This window comes from Meleagris gallopavo, chromosome 4 (assembly GCF_000146605.3).
Source record: "Meleagris gallopavo isolate NT-WF06-2002-E0010 breed Aviagen turkey brand Nicholas breeding stock chromosome 4, Turkey_5.1, whole genome shotgun sequence".
Taxonomy (NCBI): domain Eukaryota; kingdom Metazoa; phylum Chordata; class Aves; order Galliformes; family Phasianidae; genus Meleagris; species Meleagris gallopavo.
In genome coordinates this window covers 15,365,175-15,381,846 of record NC_015014.2, presented here as the reverse complement: position 1 = coordinate 15,381,846, position 16,672 = coordinate 15,365,175, and the positions used below count along the sequence as shown (strand labels likewise).

General features: G+C 43.5%; 1 protein-coding gene across 6 annotated transcripts in view; it reads right to left on the bottom strand.

The window, feature by feature from the left end:
• Positions 1–16,187, bottom strand: part of HERC3 (HECT and RLD domain containing E3 ubiquitin protein ligase 3) — a 40,088-nt gene extending 23,901 nt beyond the window's left edge. The window contains exons 1-4 of one of the 6 annotated variants that reach the window (XR_793204.3): positions 15,669–15,963; positions 4,334–4,493; positions 2,802–2,878; positions 1,466–1,687 (exon numbers count right to left, since the gene is read on the bottom strand). Coding sequence is in view for 5 of the 6 variants with exons in the window: in XM_019614547.2 (XP_019470092.1) it covers positions 1,466–1,687; positions 2,802–2,878; positions 4,334–4,493; positions 15,669–15,894 (685 nt within the window). In the remaining variant the exon portion in view is untranslated. Of the gene's footprint in view, positions 1–1,465; positions 1,688–2,801; positions 2,879–4,333; positions 4,494–15,668 lie in introns of all 6 variants that reach the window. The other 5 variants (XM_019614547.2, XM_019614544.2, XM_019614546.2 and 2 more) reach the window with 5 other exon arrangements.
• Positions 16,188–16,672: the final 485 nt, after the last annotated feature.

Genomic DNA, 16,672 nt, shown 5'->3' with positions numbered 1-16,672 from the left:
CTCTTAATTTTTGCTGTTCATGTTCACTGAGTAGAATTCTGTCTTATCATGACTCAATCACCACAAATGCCTAGTATTTATGACGGCATCACTTACTGAGTGTTAGCAGAGTGTGATCTCTGGCCAACACAGTTCCACAAGCAGATGCCCCTTATGTTTTTATTTAAGATAGCCCCATGTCAAAATAAACCTTTTCATATATAGAACACAGCATTTCTAACAGTGCTGTGTTGAGATCAGAAGCATCTATCTGTCAATCTGCAAGGAAAGAACACAGCTGGTCTTATACTAGGTCAATACTCTAGCTGACACACAGCACAAGAGAACAGATCTGGAGCATTTCTGAGAGGGTGCAAAATATGTTACAAGTCTTACAACTATGTTTTATATTCATAAAAGTGCAAAACAAGGTTCAATACAGCTGAGCATCCTATGCTAAACTACAGGCTGTTTTTGAGTAATTGCTTTAAATGTATGTTTCAGTAGGTAGAGTGGGTTGTCAAATTGCATCATTCCATTATACATAGACAAAATATGAGGTAATGCTTTTCTCTTGCAACACAGTGTTTATAAGCTCCTACACAATCTAATGTTTATAAGTAAATACACCTCTTGTACTCACTCATGCAAAATAAATTATCCATGCATGCTGTGTATCATGCCTATCTATAGACAATAACTTGCTTATATATCTAAAGCTACTCAGAAACTACGCAAAAAAAGATGAAGAGAACGACACGAAACTCCAAAGAAAATCTTTCATTTACTTTTGCAAGTAGTAACAAATATATTAACAACAAGCTGAGGGAATTTGGGCTTTTCAGACTAGTTGTAGTATCATATCCACTCCTTTTTTTAGCTTTTATGAATCAGTCTTCAAGTTTGTTGATGACTAGGTTTCACTGAACTTGACCATGCAAAAAAAAACAACATACCACTGGCCCTGTGTGTCTGAAAGAATGTGCAACCAATAAACAATACATGTTTTACAAGAATGAGACAATTCATGTTGCCAACATTTTGTAGCATACAGATGCTCACCAATCAAAAATATGCAGGCAAACCAGAGGATGGGTTCAGCCTCCCGCTCCACTTGGAGACCTTATTTCACATGAACTTCAAACAAAGTATGGACAAAGTGTTTTTGAGGGAAGAAGAAAAGAATCAAAGCATTTCCTTGGGTGCATCTCGACATTCACATTTCAAATACTACTTTTCTCTTTTTTTTTTCCTTGGATTTTCCTTCTTTCCTTCTCATTAGCAAACACAGGGGAAAAATGTGTTTCCTAAGAATGAAAATCCTGTAAAGTCCACCAAAGACTGTTTCTCTGCCCACTCCTTCCGAAGGAGCTACTGAGGTCTATACCTCTGCTCAGTAAAAACAGACTGCCAATGTGGAAAGAAATGTGGCACTCAGCCAAAACAAAAAACAACCTTCTTTCACCTAGGAGTACAATTTTAATACCTCGTTCATCACTTAGTCCCAGCTGTCCTGAGCTGTTCTTTCCCCAGCCAAACACAGCTCCTGAGAGAGAGAGGGCAAAACTGTGGGCTCCACCTGCAGCAACCTGGGCCAAAGGGATCCCATCAAGAGACTTGACACGCTGTGGACTTGCTTGGGAGGGACACTCTTTCCCCAAGCCCAACTGACCATAGCTGTTCTGTCCCCATGTGAAGAACTGGCCATCTGAAACAAAGAAAGAAAGAGGATAGTGAATAAAAGCTAATCAACAGAAAAGCAAGTTTGTCAAACTGAACAAGTACTAGTGCTGGGCGCTTCTCTCCCACCCAAATCTCATGATGGAAAAAGCAAGCAAGACATCCTTTGCTAAAATATAAGCCCAGTCTGGAGCCACAAGGTAAATACACAGATGCATAACCAAGTGCAAAATACCATATCAGACTGCTGTAACTTCAGATGTGTAGAATGGTCCACATGTTGCATTCAGAAAGGGAACAGCCAAGGATAATTTTGGCAGAAAAGAACTAACTCCACACATTCGTCTACAAGGGCTGCTCCAAAAGTAATGCCTCCTTTTTTTTATTACGTTGGCCAACTATGTCAGAGGCAGATGCTGATAGCAGGGAAGGAACCTTTCTGCTAATATTCCCTTACTTTTTGTTGCTGCACAACAGATGGCAGCAGAGGGGCACTCTGACAAAATGGTGCCTGACATGGAAGTGCGGAGGAAGCAAATGTGAGGAACTGAATTCCTCCATGCAGAAAAAATGGCACCCACTGACATTCATCAACACTTGCTGAACGTTTATGGATACCAAACAGTGGATGTGAGTACAGTGAGGTGGTGAGTGGTGCATTTCAGCAGTGTCCACAGCAAAAGCGAGTCAACTCCACTGGTGCAGATTTTTACAGGCATGGCATGCAGGCTCTCATTTATTGCTGGTGAAAATGCATAGCTAATGGTGGTGACTATGCTGAAAAATAGCATTTTGTGACTGAAAATTTGCTCCATCAAACAATATTATTGTGCTCTTTGTATCTGTTGTAGTTTCCATGAAAATAATTAGGAGGCACTATTATTTTCCATCAAGATGGAAAGCTGTTAAGTGTTCTTGCCATCATTCAGCAGTGAGGCAGTGGGTGGCCTGTGTGTAATGTTTCCCTTCTTGACAGTATTGGCAACACTCTTCTACAATATATGTGGTACCTAATCTACTTCACTGTCTTCCATTTGTCCTGAAAACAGATGAGATAGGGATGTCCTTGCAAATATGCTATCTTGGACATAGAGCAAAACAAGAGCAGAAATCTTGGTAATAAATAATGAACACTACAGTACCTGCTGCCAAAGCCAGACAGTGCCAGTTTCCACAGGAAATCTGCAGTATGGTCTGTTGGTTCAGTTTCTTTATCAGCCTAAAGATGACGACATTATTTTAGAATAATCATCAACAAATACAGTATCACATTAGGTGAAATTATCATTTCCATTTGGGTAATTTTTTTTAGACAGACACATAACCTGTGGTTTTGAGAAGAGGAACAGAATCTTGGAGGTAACACTGATCACAGATGCCAATCTGCCATCTGAAGAGCTTTAGACATCGGACTACCAGCTCTAACTATTTTTACTGCTATAAAGAAGACTCTAGACGTCTGAAAATGGTGAAAAAAATGTGGTCTCTCAGCATCTCTCTAAATATTCTTTTTCAGGCATTGACATTTTTCATGTCATTTATGTCAGGAGCACAGAAGCTTCGAAGAGCTACAGCACCACAACCTCTTCATTGCTTTGCACAGAGAATAGCAGATCAAGATTCAAGTTATTCCACAAAAATGTTATTTTTAAAATGGCACTATCACACTGGCATCTGAGCCTGTCTCTCTTTTTTATATCAGATCTGCCAGCAAGTAACAAGCTTTCTTCTCAGAGAGCCCTTCAGATCAAACAAATGATTATGCTTTAGCAACTGGAACTCTTTTTCTTTAAATACTGTCCCGTGAATGACAGTCACCCTAGACACACGTCCAGACCTCCTCCTCTAGCTCTGCACTGGATATATAGTTGCAGCCAGAGTAAGAGACAGAACACATCTGTTATTAAGGCAGCATGATACAACATCATTAACTACAAACAGACCAGTTATCTTTATTATGGTAGTGAGCTCAGGTCTATAATCTGTGAACTGCTTTGGACGGAGGAGTCTTAGTGTCTGCTACTGGCCCCAACACCATCTACATGCACTTATTCTTAACACTGTTACTGCTCTGAGACTGGTAAAATGCATTAAGCAGGTCAATGAAGAAAACTGAGCACTTCCCTAATATTTCTGAGCAACATTCACTGTTCAGAATTGCAATGGGCTGGTTTAGCAGCGTTGCTGATAAGCAGAAGATATAATACAAACAATGCAAGAATTCCAGAGCTGAGGCACCAGTTCAGCTGTCCATATCTTTTGCCCATTCTTGAAATATGGGTCCTATCTCAGAGATACAATGCAATACCAACATACCACATAGCATTTCTATTTTGGGGTTCTCCCTCATGTACCTCCTGTCCCGCAGAAAACACTGTCATATTTTTCATTGAGGAAGCCGAACTTGCTCTAACTTTCTTCTCTGTGCTTCAAGCACCGAAGATCAGAAGGGCTGTCCTAACTATAGTCCTTCAGAACTTGTCTAGTACTCAAGGAGTACTGAGAGGGAAAAGGAAGAGTGTCAGGCTTGTACTGGTAAGTGGCAAGTGCCCAAATACCAGCCCTTTAAGCAAGAGCAACACTTCCACCAACTGCAGGCTGCAAAGTGAAAAAGCCCTGGGACAATACTTCCAAGCGGGTGCCGTAAGGAAACCCAAACCACTTAAAGATTTACCTTGGTACTGTCACTGCATCTTCAATAGTGGTGAGGCCCAGCTGTCCATCGCTGCCTGCGCCCCAGGAGAAGACCTGGCCCTGGTCACTGAGTGCCACGCTGTGGGACTCTCCGCAGGCCACATGCACTATGTGCTGCCCTGCCAGGGCTCCGATTAGTTCTGAGAAAAGACACAAAAACACTTCCATCACAGGACTTGTCTCATATCTACATGCAGACGGCAGATCTGTAATACATAAGCAAAGCCATTCAGATAGGCTCAGTGATGCCCAATTTAGTTATAAAACACTTCCCACATAAGGAAAGCACCAAACTTTACTGAAAATGTGTGGCTGCTGAGTTCTTCTAAAACCCTGACCTGTAAACTGTAGGATAAAGGCAGGTAACGTCCTCAAGCACAACAGTCTACACGCAGCCTCACAGATATATGGAATCAAACAAACTTTCCAGATTTGATGTTTTCTAACTCAGTTTTGATGTAGGGATCAGCATGGATCTGAAGTTTAAAAACCCTGTAAAATACATTTGGCCTTCCACACCTCATATGCCTAATGAAGACAAGTCATCCAAAAAAGTTAATCAATGCAGTTTTCTCTTGCTTTACTTCTCGATGGATGAAAACAGACATATTACAACACCCCCGGTGCTAAGCTTGAATGAGGCCCAAACCTATCAACCTACTACTATTTCTATCACAGTAAGAAGTTCACAAAAAATGTAATGTAAAAAGCAAGAGGACTTTAGAGAAGAGTAAAAGAGAAGAAAAAAAAAATCTTCCTCTGGAAGATTGCCCACGATTTATTTTTCACCATTATGTCATCTTAAGCAATTGGAAAAGATTTGACAACTACTCTTACAACATCAACAATCAAATTTTATTCATTATGCAGACTTTTTACAAACAGGCATAAAAAAGCCTTGTCTTGCAGCAAAGCACTGGAAATACCACATCTGATGGAAAAAATCCTCACAAGCCAAACAGAAGAAAAGTTGGAATTTTTCTTCCCTGAAAAAATGTTTCAGGGTAGACAAAGAAAGATTCACTCTGCGCTACAAGGCAATGATTAGTTTTATTAAAAGTCCCACATTGATGTTCCACTTATCATTCTATGAAATGACACCCCACATCAAGGGCACTTAGATATGTATCATTAACATACCTGGCACCAATTCAGCACACAGATAGATTTAAATGTCTTAAATCAATTTAAAGGGGACAATTCCTAGGCACTCCTAGGAAGGTTTGCCTTCTAAGTCTGAAAGTGTGAAAATGGGAAGTAAATTAAGCCTTAAAACATTTTATGGGATAGAAAGGTGACAATTCTTTAAACACATATTTTCTACACAAACAAAATGCTACATCAACATGCACTTCCTTGCACTCAATTAAAAGCCACCGAGGAGCAGTTTGTAGGCAGTGATCCCACAACACTCCAGAAGGCCCTGAGGCCTGGATCTATTTCCCGCCGCACCATCCAAATCATCTACTTGAGGGCTGTATGAAGAGCATTTGCTAGCATTCACTGTTTTGCTAGCATGCTCAGCAAAAAAGTTGCTGAGTACCTCAGCCTTCTCCTTGTCCATGGTTATGAGCCTGCCTGTACTGCTCACTGTGGGGGGAATACATCTTCTTGGACATCTTCTTATTCCTTTTCTCGTTGATGTACCTGCAGAAGCCTTTCTTGCTATTCTTTGCCCCACTTGTGAAGTCTAGCTTCAGTTGGGCCTTGACCTTCTTGACCTCATCCCTGCACACATCAACAGCATCCTTATACTTTCCAGGGTACCTGTCCCTGATTCCATGCCTGTGCATTTTCTTCTTGCTCTCCAGTTTGACCAGCTCAGACATGACAGTCTATTACCATCCTTTCAAGACTTCCTACGCCTGGGGATGAAGAGAACTTCTGAACTAAGCAAAGCCTCCTTAAAGACCTGCCAGCTCTGCTTCGCTCCCTTGTCCTTGAGGACAATTTACCAGGAGGTTTTGTTGACTAAGTCCCTAAAGAGCTGGAAGTTGGCTTTCCTAAAATTTACTCTTTGTCCCATATCCCTCAGGATTGTGAACTTCACTGTGTGATCCTTGCAGCCCATGCAGCCTCCAATCCTGATATGACCAATCAGTATACTTGCACTGGTGAGCAGCAGGTCCAGTATTGCAACCTGGTTAGGCTGGCCATTATTTCATTCAAGAAGTTGTCTTCAATGCATACCAGGAGTCTCCTGGATTGCCTGTAGGTTACTGTGCTACTTTTCCAGCAGATGTCAGGGTGGTTGAAGGCCCCCAGCAAGATGTGAGTCTGCAATCAGGATACATCCTGTAGCTGGAAAACAGCAGCATCAACAGGCTCCACTTGATTAAGTAGCCTGTAGTAGACATCAACTACAAGGCTCCCCTTGTTGCCTTGATCTCTTAACTTTCACCCACAATTTACACATAAGCATCGCCTGGTGGCCTGTTTTGTATTCATTTGCATATATAATTTAGGGATCCTATTTTTAAACATGAGCTCTAAACAACCAGCACCTTCAAGGTCAATCACAAACATCTTAAAAGACATCTCAAGAGCAAATGTGGCTACAGTCTCCTCCTCTCATTGAGAGAGCTGGCTCCCTCAGACATGGAAAAAGCTGAGGAACTCAATGAGTGCTTTGCCTCAGTCTTCAGGAGTGGTCAGGCTTCCCGCGTCTGCCAGCATCCTGAACCTCTAGGTGAGGATGTGGGGAGTGGATTCTGTCCCACTGTAACAGTGGAACAAGTCCAAGACGTCCTCACGCAATTGTATGTATATAAATCCATGGGGCCGGATGATATCCATCCTAGGGTTCTGAGAGAGATGGCTGATGTGACTGCTGAGCCACTCTCCATCGTGTTTGAAAAACCATGGTTGTCAGGTGAAGTCCCTGGTGACTGGAAAAAGGGAAACATTACTCCCATTTTTAAGAAAGAGAAAAAGGATGATTCGGGGAACTACAGGCTGGTGAGCACCACCTTTGTGCATGGGAAGATCACGGAGCATGTTCTTCTAGAAGTATACACAGAAGCTACTTCTATTTCTACCATATATTTCATACGTATCTTCTATTTCTAGAAGCTATTTAAGGCACATAAAATACAAAGAGGCAATCTGAGACAGCTAGCACAGCTTCACCAAGGAGAGATCATGCCTGACCAATATGTTAGCTTTCTGTGATGGACTGACAGCACCGGTGGACAAGAGAAGGGCAAAGATATCATCTTTCTGGACTTCTGCAAAGCCTCTGACATGGTTCCTCACCTCTAAATTGGAGAGGTATGGATTTGAAGGATAGATTGTTTGATGGATTAGGAATCGGCTGGCTGGTCGCAGCCAAAGGGTTGTGATCAGTCGTTCTCTGTCAGAGTGGAGGCCAGTCACAAGCAGTGTTCCTCAGGGGTCAGTGTTGGGACCAGAGCTCGTCAGCATCTTCATCAATGACACAGATGATGGCACTGAGTGCACCCTCAGCAAGTTTGCAAATGACACCAACCTGAGCAGTGCAGCCGATACACTGGAAGGAAGGGAAGCCATTCAGAGGGACCTGGACAGGCTGGAGAAGTGGGCCCCTGAAAACCTAATGAGGTTCAATAAGGCCAAGTGCAAGCCGTTGAACCTGGGTTGGGGCAACCTCCTTGAGAGCAGCCCGGCAGAGAAGGACTTGGGGATCCTGGTGAATGAGAAGCTGGATGTGAGCCAGCAGTGTGAGCTTGCAGCCCAAAAGGCCAACTGTGTTCTGGGCTGCATTAAAAAAGGGGTAGTCAGCAGGGAGATGGAGGTGATTGTCCCCTCTGCTCAGCTCAGGCCCCATCTGGAGTACTGCATCCAGGCCTGGGGAACCCAGCAAAATAAAGACATGGAGTTCTTGGAATGGGTCCAGAGGAGGGCCACTAAGATGATCAGAGGGCTGGAGCACCTCTCCTATGAAGAAAGGTTGAGAGAATTGGGCTTGTTTAGCTTGGAGAAGGCTCTTGGGAGACCTCATTGTGGCTTTCCAGTACTTGAAAGGAGCATATAAACAGGAGGGGGAAAGACTGTTTATGAGGGTGGATAGTGATAGGACAAGGGGGAATGGTTTTAAACTGAGATAGGGGAGGTTTAGGTTAGATATTAGGAGGAAGATTTTACCACAGAAGGTGGTGACACACTGGAACAGGTTGCCCAAGGAGGTTGTGAATGCCCCATCCCTGGAGGCATTCTACGATTCTGTCAGAAAGACAGAGGGAACTGGAGCACCTTTGGGAAATGGCAAAAGACTCTTCTGATGACCTCCCATCCCTTTCTTTTTTCAAAACATGAAGTGTTTTGGTAGTCGGTATAAATATTTGTTATTTTCCAGAGTGTCACAGCATTATTATTCTTTCCTTATAAATGATGCATCACCGCGTTCAGATGAAGGGTGCAACAAGTGAAGTTTGTTCTTGGTATTGTGACTTCAGCATAAAACTGAACAGAACAAAACCCTGGAGCAACTGGGAAGGATTGCAGGAGATTTGCAATGGTGTTTCAACATGTCATAAAACTCAGAAAAACAAGTTCCAAGAAGTACGCACTGACCCAATCTTTTATTTATGAAACCATCAGCTGTTTTAATATAGCACCAACACTCAGAAATCATTCATCAGTTCTTCATATCTAGAGGAGTTCCCATTTTCACTTCTTTTTTTCTGTCCATTTTCTGTCAGCAACAGACATACAAAATTTGACTTCTATTGATCTCAGCCTTGTCAGATCTTATCATAAAACAAAAATGGATAAAAAATTGAGGTCTACACAAAACTCCTTCAGCACAGCACTCTTCTGAATCATGACAAGCATGGTTCCCAGGGCTATTTTCCTGATTGTCTGTGGACTGCAGGCACGCTCCATCCAGCAAAAGCTGGAAACAGGTGGTACACGTTTTTGTAACACAGCTCTTGACAGCACTGGAAACTGCAGTAAAGCAAGGCAAAGACTGAAAAACCCTTGAAAACCCCATCTTCAGACTGTAGCTTCTCAATTTACAGAAGAGGGCTTATACTTTGTTTCCATGACGTTGAAAAGCTATGCTACACGATCTTCAGTGCTTAACACTACTGGAAGCACAATGCACTCAGTTACATGGCACTGGTTTGGATGTACAGGCAGTGAATTATTGATCACAGTCTCCTAGTAAGTTTATCAGACTGCTGGTACCTTTCCAACACACAGCTTCCAGCTCCTTGCAAGACAAGCTTTTGCTAGAGGGTGTGACAGAATCCTTCAGCTATACATGTACTGTGATGTACATGGACAGCACCAGATGGCTTCTCCTGTCTGAAATCAATGGAGAGCCCTGAGGTGACACCTTCAGTGACAAAATCTGGATTTCTTCCCTAGTGAGAAGAAGCTGATGCTTGGAAGAATTCCAAGTGATTTCAGCTCTCTTGGATATCTACCTGTATAGGAACTGCTGAATCACAGCCTGAACCACTGATTGATCACCTGAGGCAAGGACTAAGGCAGCCATGGGAGCACAGGTGAAGGCAATTCAGCTGTGTGACTGAAAGACCTGGAGCCTGGCTGCACCTCTCCTAGACCCCACTTCAGGGCTGACTGCAGCTGGGAAAGGATCTTTTCCTGGAGATTGCTTCTTTTGGAGTTTTTCTGTAAGCCTGGGACACAGGTGAGTGTTTCATTTATTTTTTTATTATCTCTTTCTATTGCAATGATCTTTCTAGTTATACAACCTGTAAAATACCAGCCTAACCTCACCACTCTGCTAATTGTGTATTTGTTAAGTGTATGCTACCCCTAACTCCTTGTGTTCTGGCCAGGTTGACAATAGGTATATGGTCATCCTGAGTGTTTCTCTCTGTGCAGGACAACCTGGAGATGAGGCCTAGCCAGTGCAGTTTCATGAAAGACAGGTCCTGCTTGATGAACCTGATTTCCTTCTAATATCTAGTGACCTGCTTGGCGGATAAGGGAAAGGCTGTTGACGCAGTCTAGACTTCAGCGAAGTCCTGTGGATGGTAACCCATTTTGTCTTAGTATGGAGCAAAAGCTCTGAAATAGGGAGCAAGCAAATATTTACATCGGCATGCAACTTATCATTATTGTTGTCAACTGCAGTTTACAAAATCCATTATGGACAATGGGCTTTACAAGTCCAAATGCAAATACTGAGATCATCCTCTTTGTGAACTGAGAGAAAGGAGCAGATCTGGACTTGTTAATCAGAACCAAAATCCCTAATGAGAAACTTGTAGGACATCTGGCCTTTCACAGTTCCTACGCATGGGTCTGTTACTACTACACTCGCATCAGGAATTGGAGCAGCAGTTCTATCAGAAGGACTGACAACAGCAGCACTGGTGCTTGTAAGGCTAATCATCTGGATCCTTCTCTGTAATGTAAATACATGGCTGACTCGCTGAATAAAAACGGGGGGAAAAGACAGGAAAGGTCAAACTACAGCAGATGAAATTCAAAGGAATGAGTTCCACATGACTAGAATAGTGGCAAGTGTCAATGGCTGTAAGCAAGGACAGCAGGTCAGGGAGAAGGAAGAACAAGCCCTTCACTGTAGCTCATAATACCCACACGGGTTACTATAGTCATGTTGCAATTCCTGAGAAAACCTTATTAAGGCAAAAGAAAAGGGAACCAACATAAAACTGACAGCTCCACTTAGAAAGCAGCACTCCCATCTCCCAACACTGTAATGAAGAGAGACCTGTTTATTTCTTCTGTGCAGTTTTTCCCCCAAATGTAGCACCACCTCCCTCCTACAGCCTTAATGCAGACATATGCAGTACATACACTGAGGGCTCAACAACCCATTCAGCCTATTCCTGGGGCTCTGTCACTGCCCTAGGAGGTAGAAAGGAGGTAAGATAGGAGGTGACTCTTATCCATGTGTTGTGCTCAATCCCATGGGCCACTTTCTGCAACTGGATAGGTGCTATTTCCCCCATCTCTTCATGTTATTGGAGCAGTCTTGCACAGCAGGATATATTTTGCCTTCACAGGAGCATTTTGTATTTTCTTCTAGAAGGGAGGCTAGATCTTCTAAGTGTACTTGGCAGCCCCAGGCTGATTAAGGAGGGTGGAATGTTCAAAAGCACCTGGTGTGTTCCTTGCATAGTTCCTGCTTAATTCTATCCTGCAGTGATCTGCACAGGAACAGAACAAAGTCACACCAGCACAGTGCAGACTCCACACACTACGTTTGTCCTTGCTTTCAATGACACTACAATCTATTGCACAAGCACTGCCTGAGAAGAAGTCTGATGATAGGGAAAGGGAGGAAATTAACAGTCCTATTAAACTCTTAGAGAAGCGTTTTTTATTTATTATTAGGCTTAGTAACTTTCAGAAGTACAGCAGCTTGATGTCATTTGAACACACCATCTTTTGGGATAATTCAAAATATGTTTAGAGAGTACTTGTTGAAGTCTAACCCCAATTCATAAATTTATTTATTTAGAGAGCTTTTGAAGAAAGCTTTTCCTGAAAACATATGCATTAGCAACAGTACTTCAGAAATAAAAATGGAAGGTGTTAGCTGAAAAACTGATCTCACAGCTTGCTGCTGGATGTAGAGCGAAAGTAGAGTGTGATTCCTGTCTATACTTCACTTTTTTGTTTTCTTCAGAAGACAAACTGGCCTTCTGGATGTTGAAAAGGAGTATCATGCTTGTGTGGGGCTTGTATAAGTGATCTGCTTGAAGACTCAAGTAGGACACATTAGCTCTGAGCTCTGCAGAGAGGGACCTGGGCGTCCTGGTGAATGACAGGTTGGCCATGAGCCAGCAGCGTGCCCTCGTGGCCAAAAAGGCCAATGGCATTCTGGGGTGCATTAAGAAGAGCGTGTCCAGCAGGTCGAGGGAGGTGATCCTCCCCCTCTACTCTGCCCTGGTAAGGCCTCATCTGGAGTACTGTGTCCAGTTCTGGGCTCCCCAGTACAAAAAAGACAGGGATCTCTTGGAAAGAGTCCAGCGGAGGGCCACAAAGATGGTGAAGGGCCTGGAGCATCTCCCCTATGAAGAAAGGCTAAGTGAACTGGGTCTGTTTAGCCTTGAGAAAAGAAGACTGAGAGGGGACCTGATCCAGGTTTATAAATATCTGAGGTGTGGCGGCCATAGCGGTGAGGCCAGTCTCTTTTCAGTGGTACGTAGAGACAAGACGAAGGGAAACGGACATCAGCTGCAGCATAGGAAGTTTCGCACGAATGTGCGCAAGAACTTCTTCACGGTGAGGGTGACGGAGCACTGGAACAGGCTGCCCAGGGAGGTTGTGGAGTCTCCTTCTCTGGAGATATTCAAGTCTCACCTGGACGCCTACCTGTGCGACCTGGTGTAGGGAACCTGCTTTGGCAGGGGGGTTGGTCTCGATGATCTCTAGAGGTCCCTTCCAACCCCTACAATTCTGTGATTCTGTGATTACCACAAACCTTGAGAGATCTGGAATATTTTTGTGCTTCTCCATTCAAGTACATGCAGTTCACACAGAGGGTACCGTGCACATCAGGCATTGTCAAAGCCCAGGGAATTACACAGTTCACTGAGCAGAAGAAAGATCAGGAATGTGCAGTGATGTCATGCTGGAGAAATGCAGAATGATTACATGTAAGATTTGAAGGGCATTCTGGGAAAAGTACAGATGCTCATATCTCCACTTCTTCTTAGGGAGCTTACACAGGCAGTCAGCTGCTTAAATGGCAGGTCAGATATTAAGAGTAAGCATTTCTTCACAACTCTGCTGCAGGAACATCTGTTTTCAGCAAGCAGCCAGAAGTATCTAAGGTATTTGATTTCTGGAAGTCAGATACATGGTGAGCCTCAGCTCTGTGCCCAAATGGGAACAGAACTGTCTCCTATCTTTAGTGAAAAGTCTGTTTTGTGGCATTTCCTGGCTCTCGTTTCAAACTTTGTGCAGAGAAAAGAAAACAACACAAAATTGGAATGAGTGGTCAATACACCAATGGGTCATGCTGCCTATCCAGAGAGATGTGGAGAGGCTGGACATTTTCCCTTCCATTGTTTGTTCCAACAAACACCAACTCTGCTGCTTCTGCTCCTTCTCTGGAGCAACCCAGGCCTCCCACATGGCCTCCTCCCAGCCAGGAAGAGGTGAAAAGAGGAAGATCAATACAGGCAGTCCTTAAAAACAGGTCACGCAACTGAATTATCCGTTATTACACAGTTTACTATTAAGCATATCACAGTGAGCATCAATACTTCTGATCACTTTAGCTCCATGCTGAAGTTCATGTGCGTTTACATTTGAAAAGTATAAGGTCACTGTGTTCAGAGCAAACCAGGTGACCTGCATCATCTACTGAAATTTGACTTAAGGACATTTGTTGCTGCTTCAGCTGTGAGCAGACAGGTTTCACAACATAAACTGAAGCAATGCCACACCGTAATATATGAATCCACACAATCAATTTAATGCATTTTAACACCTGATGATGCTCAGGAAATTAATAGTAACTCAGACTGATTTTTCAAGACAGTTGACTCTTAACCAGGAAAATCTCTGAATTGCTTCCCTTAAAAAGTAAAAGCAGATGAAAGAACACTTCGAGAAGATAAGTCTCTACTGACTCATTCAGTGGAATGCACTCAGTAATTTCTGTTTCCTGCAGTGGAGAGGTACCAAAAAAGGGGAAAAAAAAATAAAAAAATCACCTAACCGGTTGCTATTCTGTCTCAGCATTACATCCTCAAGCTCAGCAAGTGTGATAACAAAAACAGCTTTTTTAATAAGAAGAGTCTACCATTTCAAAAGGTGCTAAAGGACTGCTCGAGGAGGAGCTCTTGAAACAACTGAAAGGGCTCTGCAGAGGCTGCCCATAGGGGACAGTCTTATGTCACAGGGAGCAGACAAAGTTCACTTCCAGCTGCTTCCGTTGACTAGGTAGAGCCTCAGGTTCACACTACAAGGGTCTGAGCAAAGCAGCAGCAAGATTTCCATTCCATACGTCTCCCCATTTCCCTTCCTTAGAGGCACATTAGAAACTTTCCAGCACTTTCAACAGCTCAGGACCCTCTGTCCCACACAAAATTCTTCATGCAAATAACAGAGAGTAAGAAACACAATCTTTGGCATACCTTCCTACACAGAAGCGCAGACTGTCTTTATTCTTTATAGGGAAGGGAAAACTGAAAGGCGAGATATGCGTTCTTCTAGTTCCTATTTGCATAGAACTGAAAAAATCAGTTCCCAATGCCACAAACCAAAGTGGACCCCCATGAGCCATGTGTGGGATGGGACCCTCCTCCAGTTCATTGTTACTAATGAGCTGCTGTGGCGGTTCACCAGGAGCTAAAAAAGGAAGCTTCCCTTTATAGCACATCCCTCCCACCTTCCCTAGTCAGCAGAACTCCGTCACAGATGCAGCCTGCAGTGCTGTGCTGAGGGAGAAACACACATTTTCACATGTATGGTCACAGGCTCCTCAGAAACCAGCACTGCAGGAACTCCCAGAATGAAGTAGGATAAACTAGGAGTTGGTGTCACATCCCAATCTCTTTAGTTGTCTGCACTGCAGGAAAAGCAAGAAGACAAACAGTCTAGGTCAGCTCCCCTAATTCTGCAGCCTCCTCTAATTCATATCAACTATCTCATGATTGAGAGAAAAGGACAAAAGACGCTCCAAAAAAGGACACTGGAATCAGTCAGGTCAGATCTGCAAGTATATAAAATAGCTAGTGCTCTTCATTTAGTACTCTCCTATATTAGTCACAAAATAACAAGGTGGGCTACAGGAGCCCCAAGCCTACAGAGGGTAGCCAACAGTAGGAGTAAAGATTACTCAAGGCTAATTAATCATGGAAGGATTTTTATTATGAAACAGAGATACCTCAGTTTTTGCTACATGCCAAAACAAGTTAACAGAAAGCAAATTACAAGGCCAACAATAAAAAAAAAAGTACCATAAGAACAGCTTCAGAATTTACAAAAAATAAACACAGTCAAACTACTGTTTGCTCTTGGTGTAAGGACACAACCCAACTCCAACAAAAGCAGAAGACATTTGGGGCTCACAGCCCCCTCTTCCCTGTTATAACAGGGCACCCTAATGTCAAGTAACAAATATGTCCCAACACCATTGCCACTCTCCTTCTTGATACATTTTCCAGACAAAGTGAGCAGACTTGTATCTCCACCCATGCTACTCAGCTGTAGCTTTCCAGAGGCAGCAGATACAATCCAGCATCACTGGATGAGACACAACCTTCAGGTCAGTCAGCTGCTCCAACTGCATGGCAATCAGCGCAAAGCAGCTTCCATCAATTTCTCGGCCTGCCAGCCTCAGCCACTTAGAAAGCACACACAAGTGACGCACTTACCTGGCTTGCTTCCTTCGCTCTCATGCCCCAGCTGGCCTTTGGTGTTCAAGCCACAGGTGTACACTTCCCCATCTTCCAGCAGGAACACCGAGTGGTTTCCTCCGCATGCCACCTCCTTTACATTTCTGTCGTGAATGAATCCATACACCTGTGGTTCGGGAATGATGACCTGGAGGTTGCTACCTATCCCAGGTTGTCCAAAAGATGAGTAACCCCAGCATAGCATTTTCTCTCTTTTCAGCAAGTCATGTATTCTCCTGGGAAGAGAAACAGGGGAAAGGGCATGGATGAAGCAAATACTCAACAAGTAATCCTACACAGATGAGCTGCTCTGAGCAGGAGGGGCAAACAGTTAAAAAAACCTTAGCCAGTACAACTGTCTTACTTGGGGACTAACAACAAGGCGGCATTTCTGCCATTGCACAAAGAGGAGCCAGGACAGCTCAGTTAGGTACTGCGTCAGCATCTTCAAGCACTGGCCACCTCCATCTCCAGGGCAGTGGGAGTGCCCTGAAATCCTGCAGACCCAAGCAGTTCTGTTCTTAATACAGCAGGACTGTATCATTTCTGATAAACTCAGATTAAGAAGCAGTTTGAACAACTTAACACATTTCTCCAACCTAAATGTGTGTGTTCACATGCACATATCCCTATGCTGCAGCAAGATTTTCCAATAAAAAGCAATTCACACAGAGCAGCACACTGGTAGCACAGCCTCTGACAGCAACAGATAAAGCCCTCATGTCGCTGCTTTTTGGGCTGTGCTCAGTGAAACTCAGATTTCAGAGAATGCAACAATATAGGAAGGGAAAAAGAAACGGCAGTAGGCAAGAGGACCATCTCACTGCACAGCCTAAGCTTAGTAATGACAACAGCTTACTAACATGTAAGAGCTAGGCAATCAGCCCTTGTTTCCTCATTCCAGAATGAGCATCTTAAAGATTTTATTGACACCTCCTTGTATTCCCATCCTCATTATGCTTGGGCCATTTGTTAAACATGTT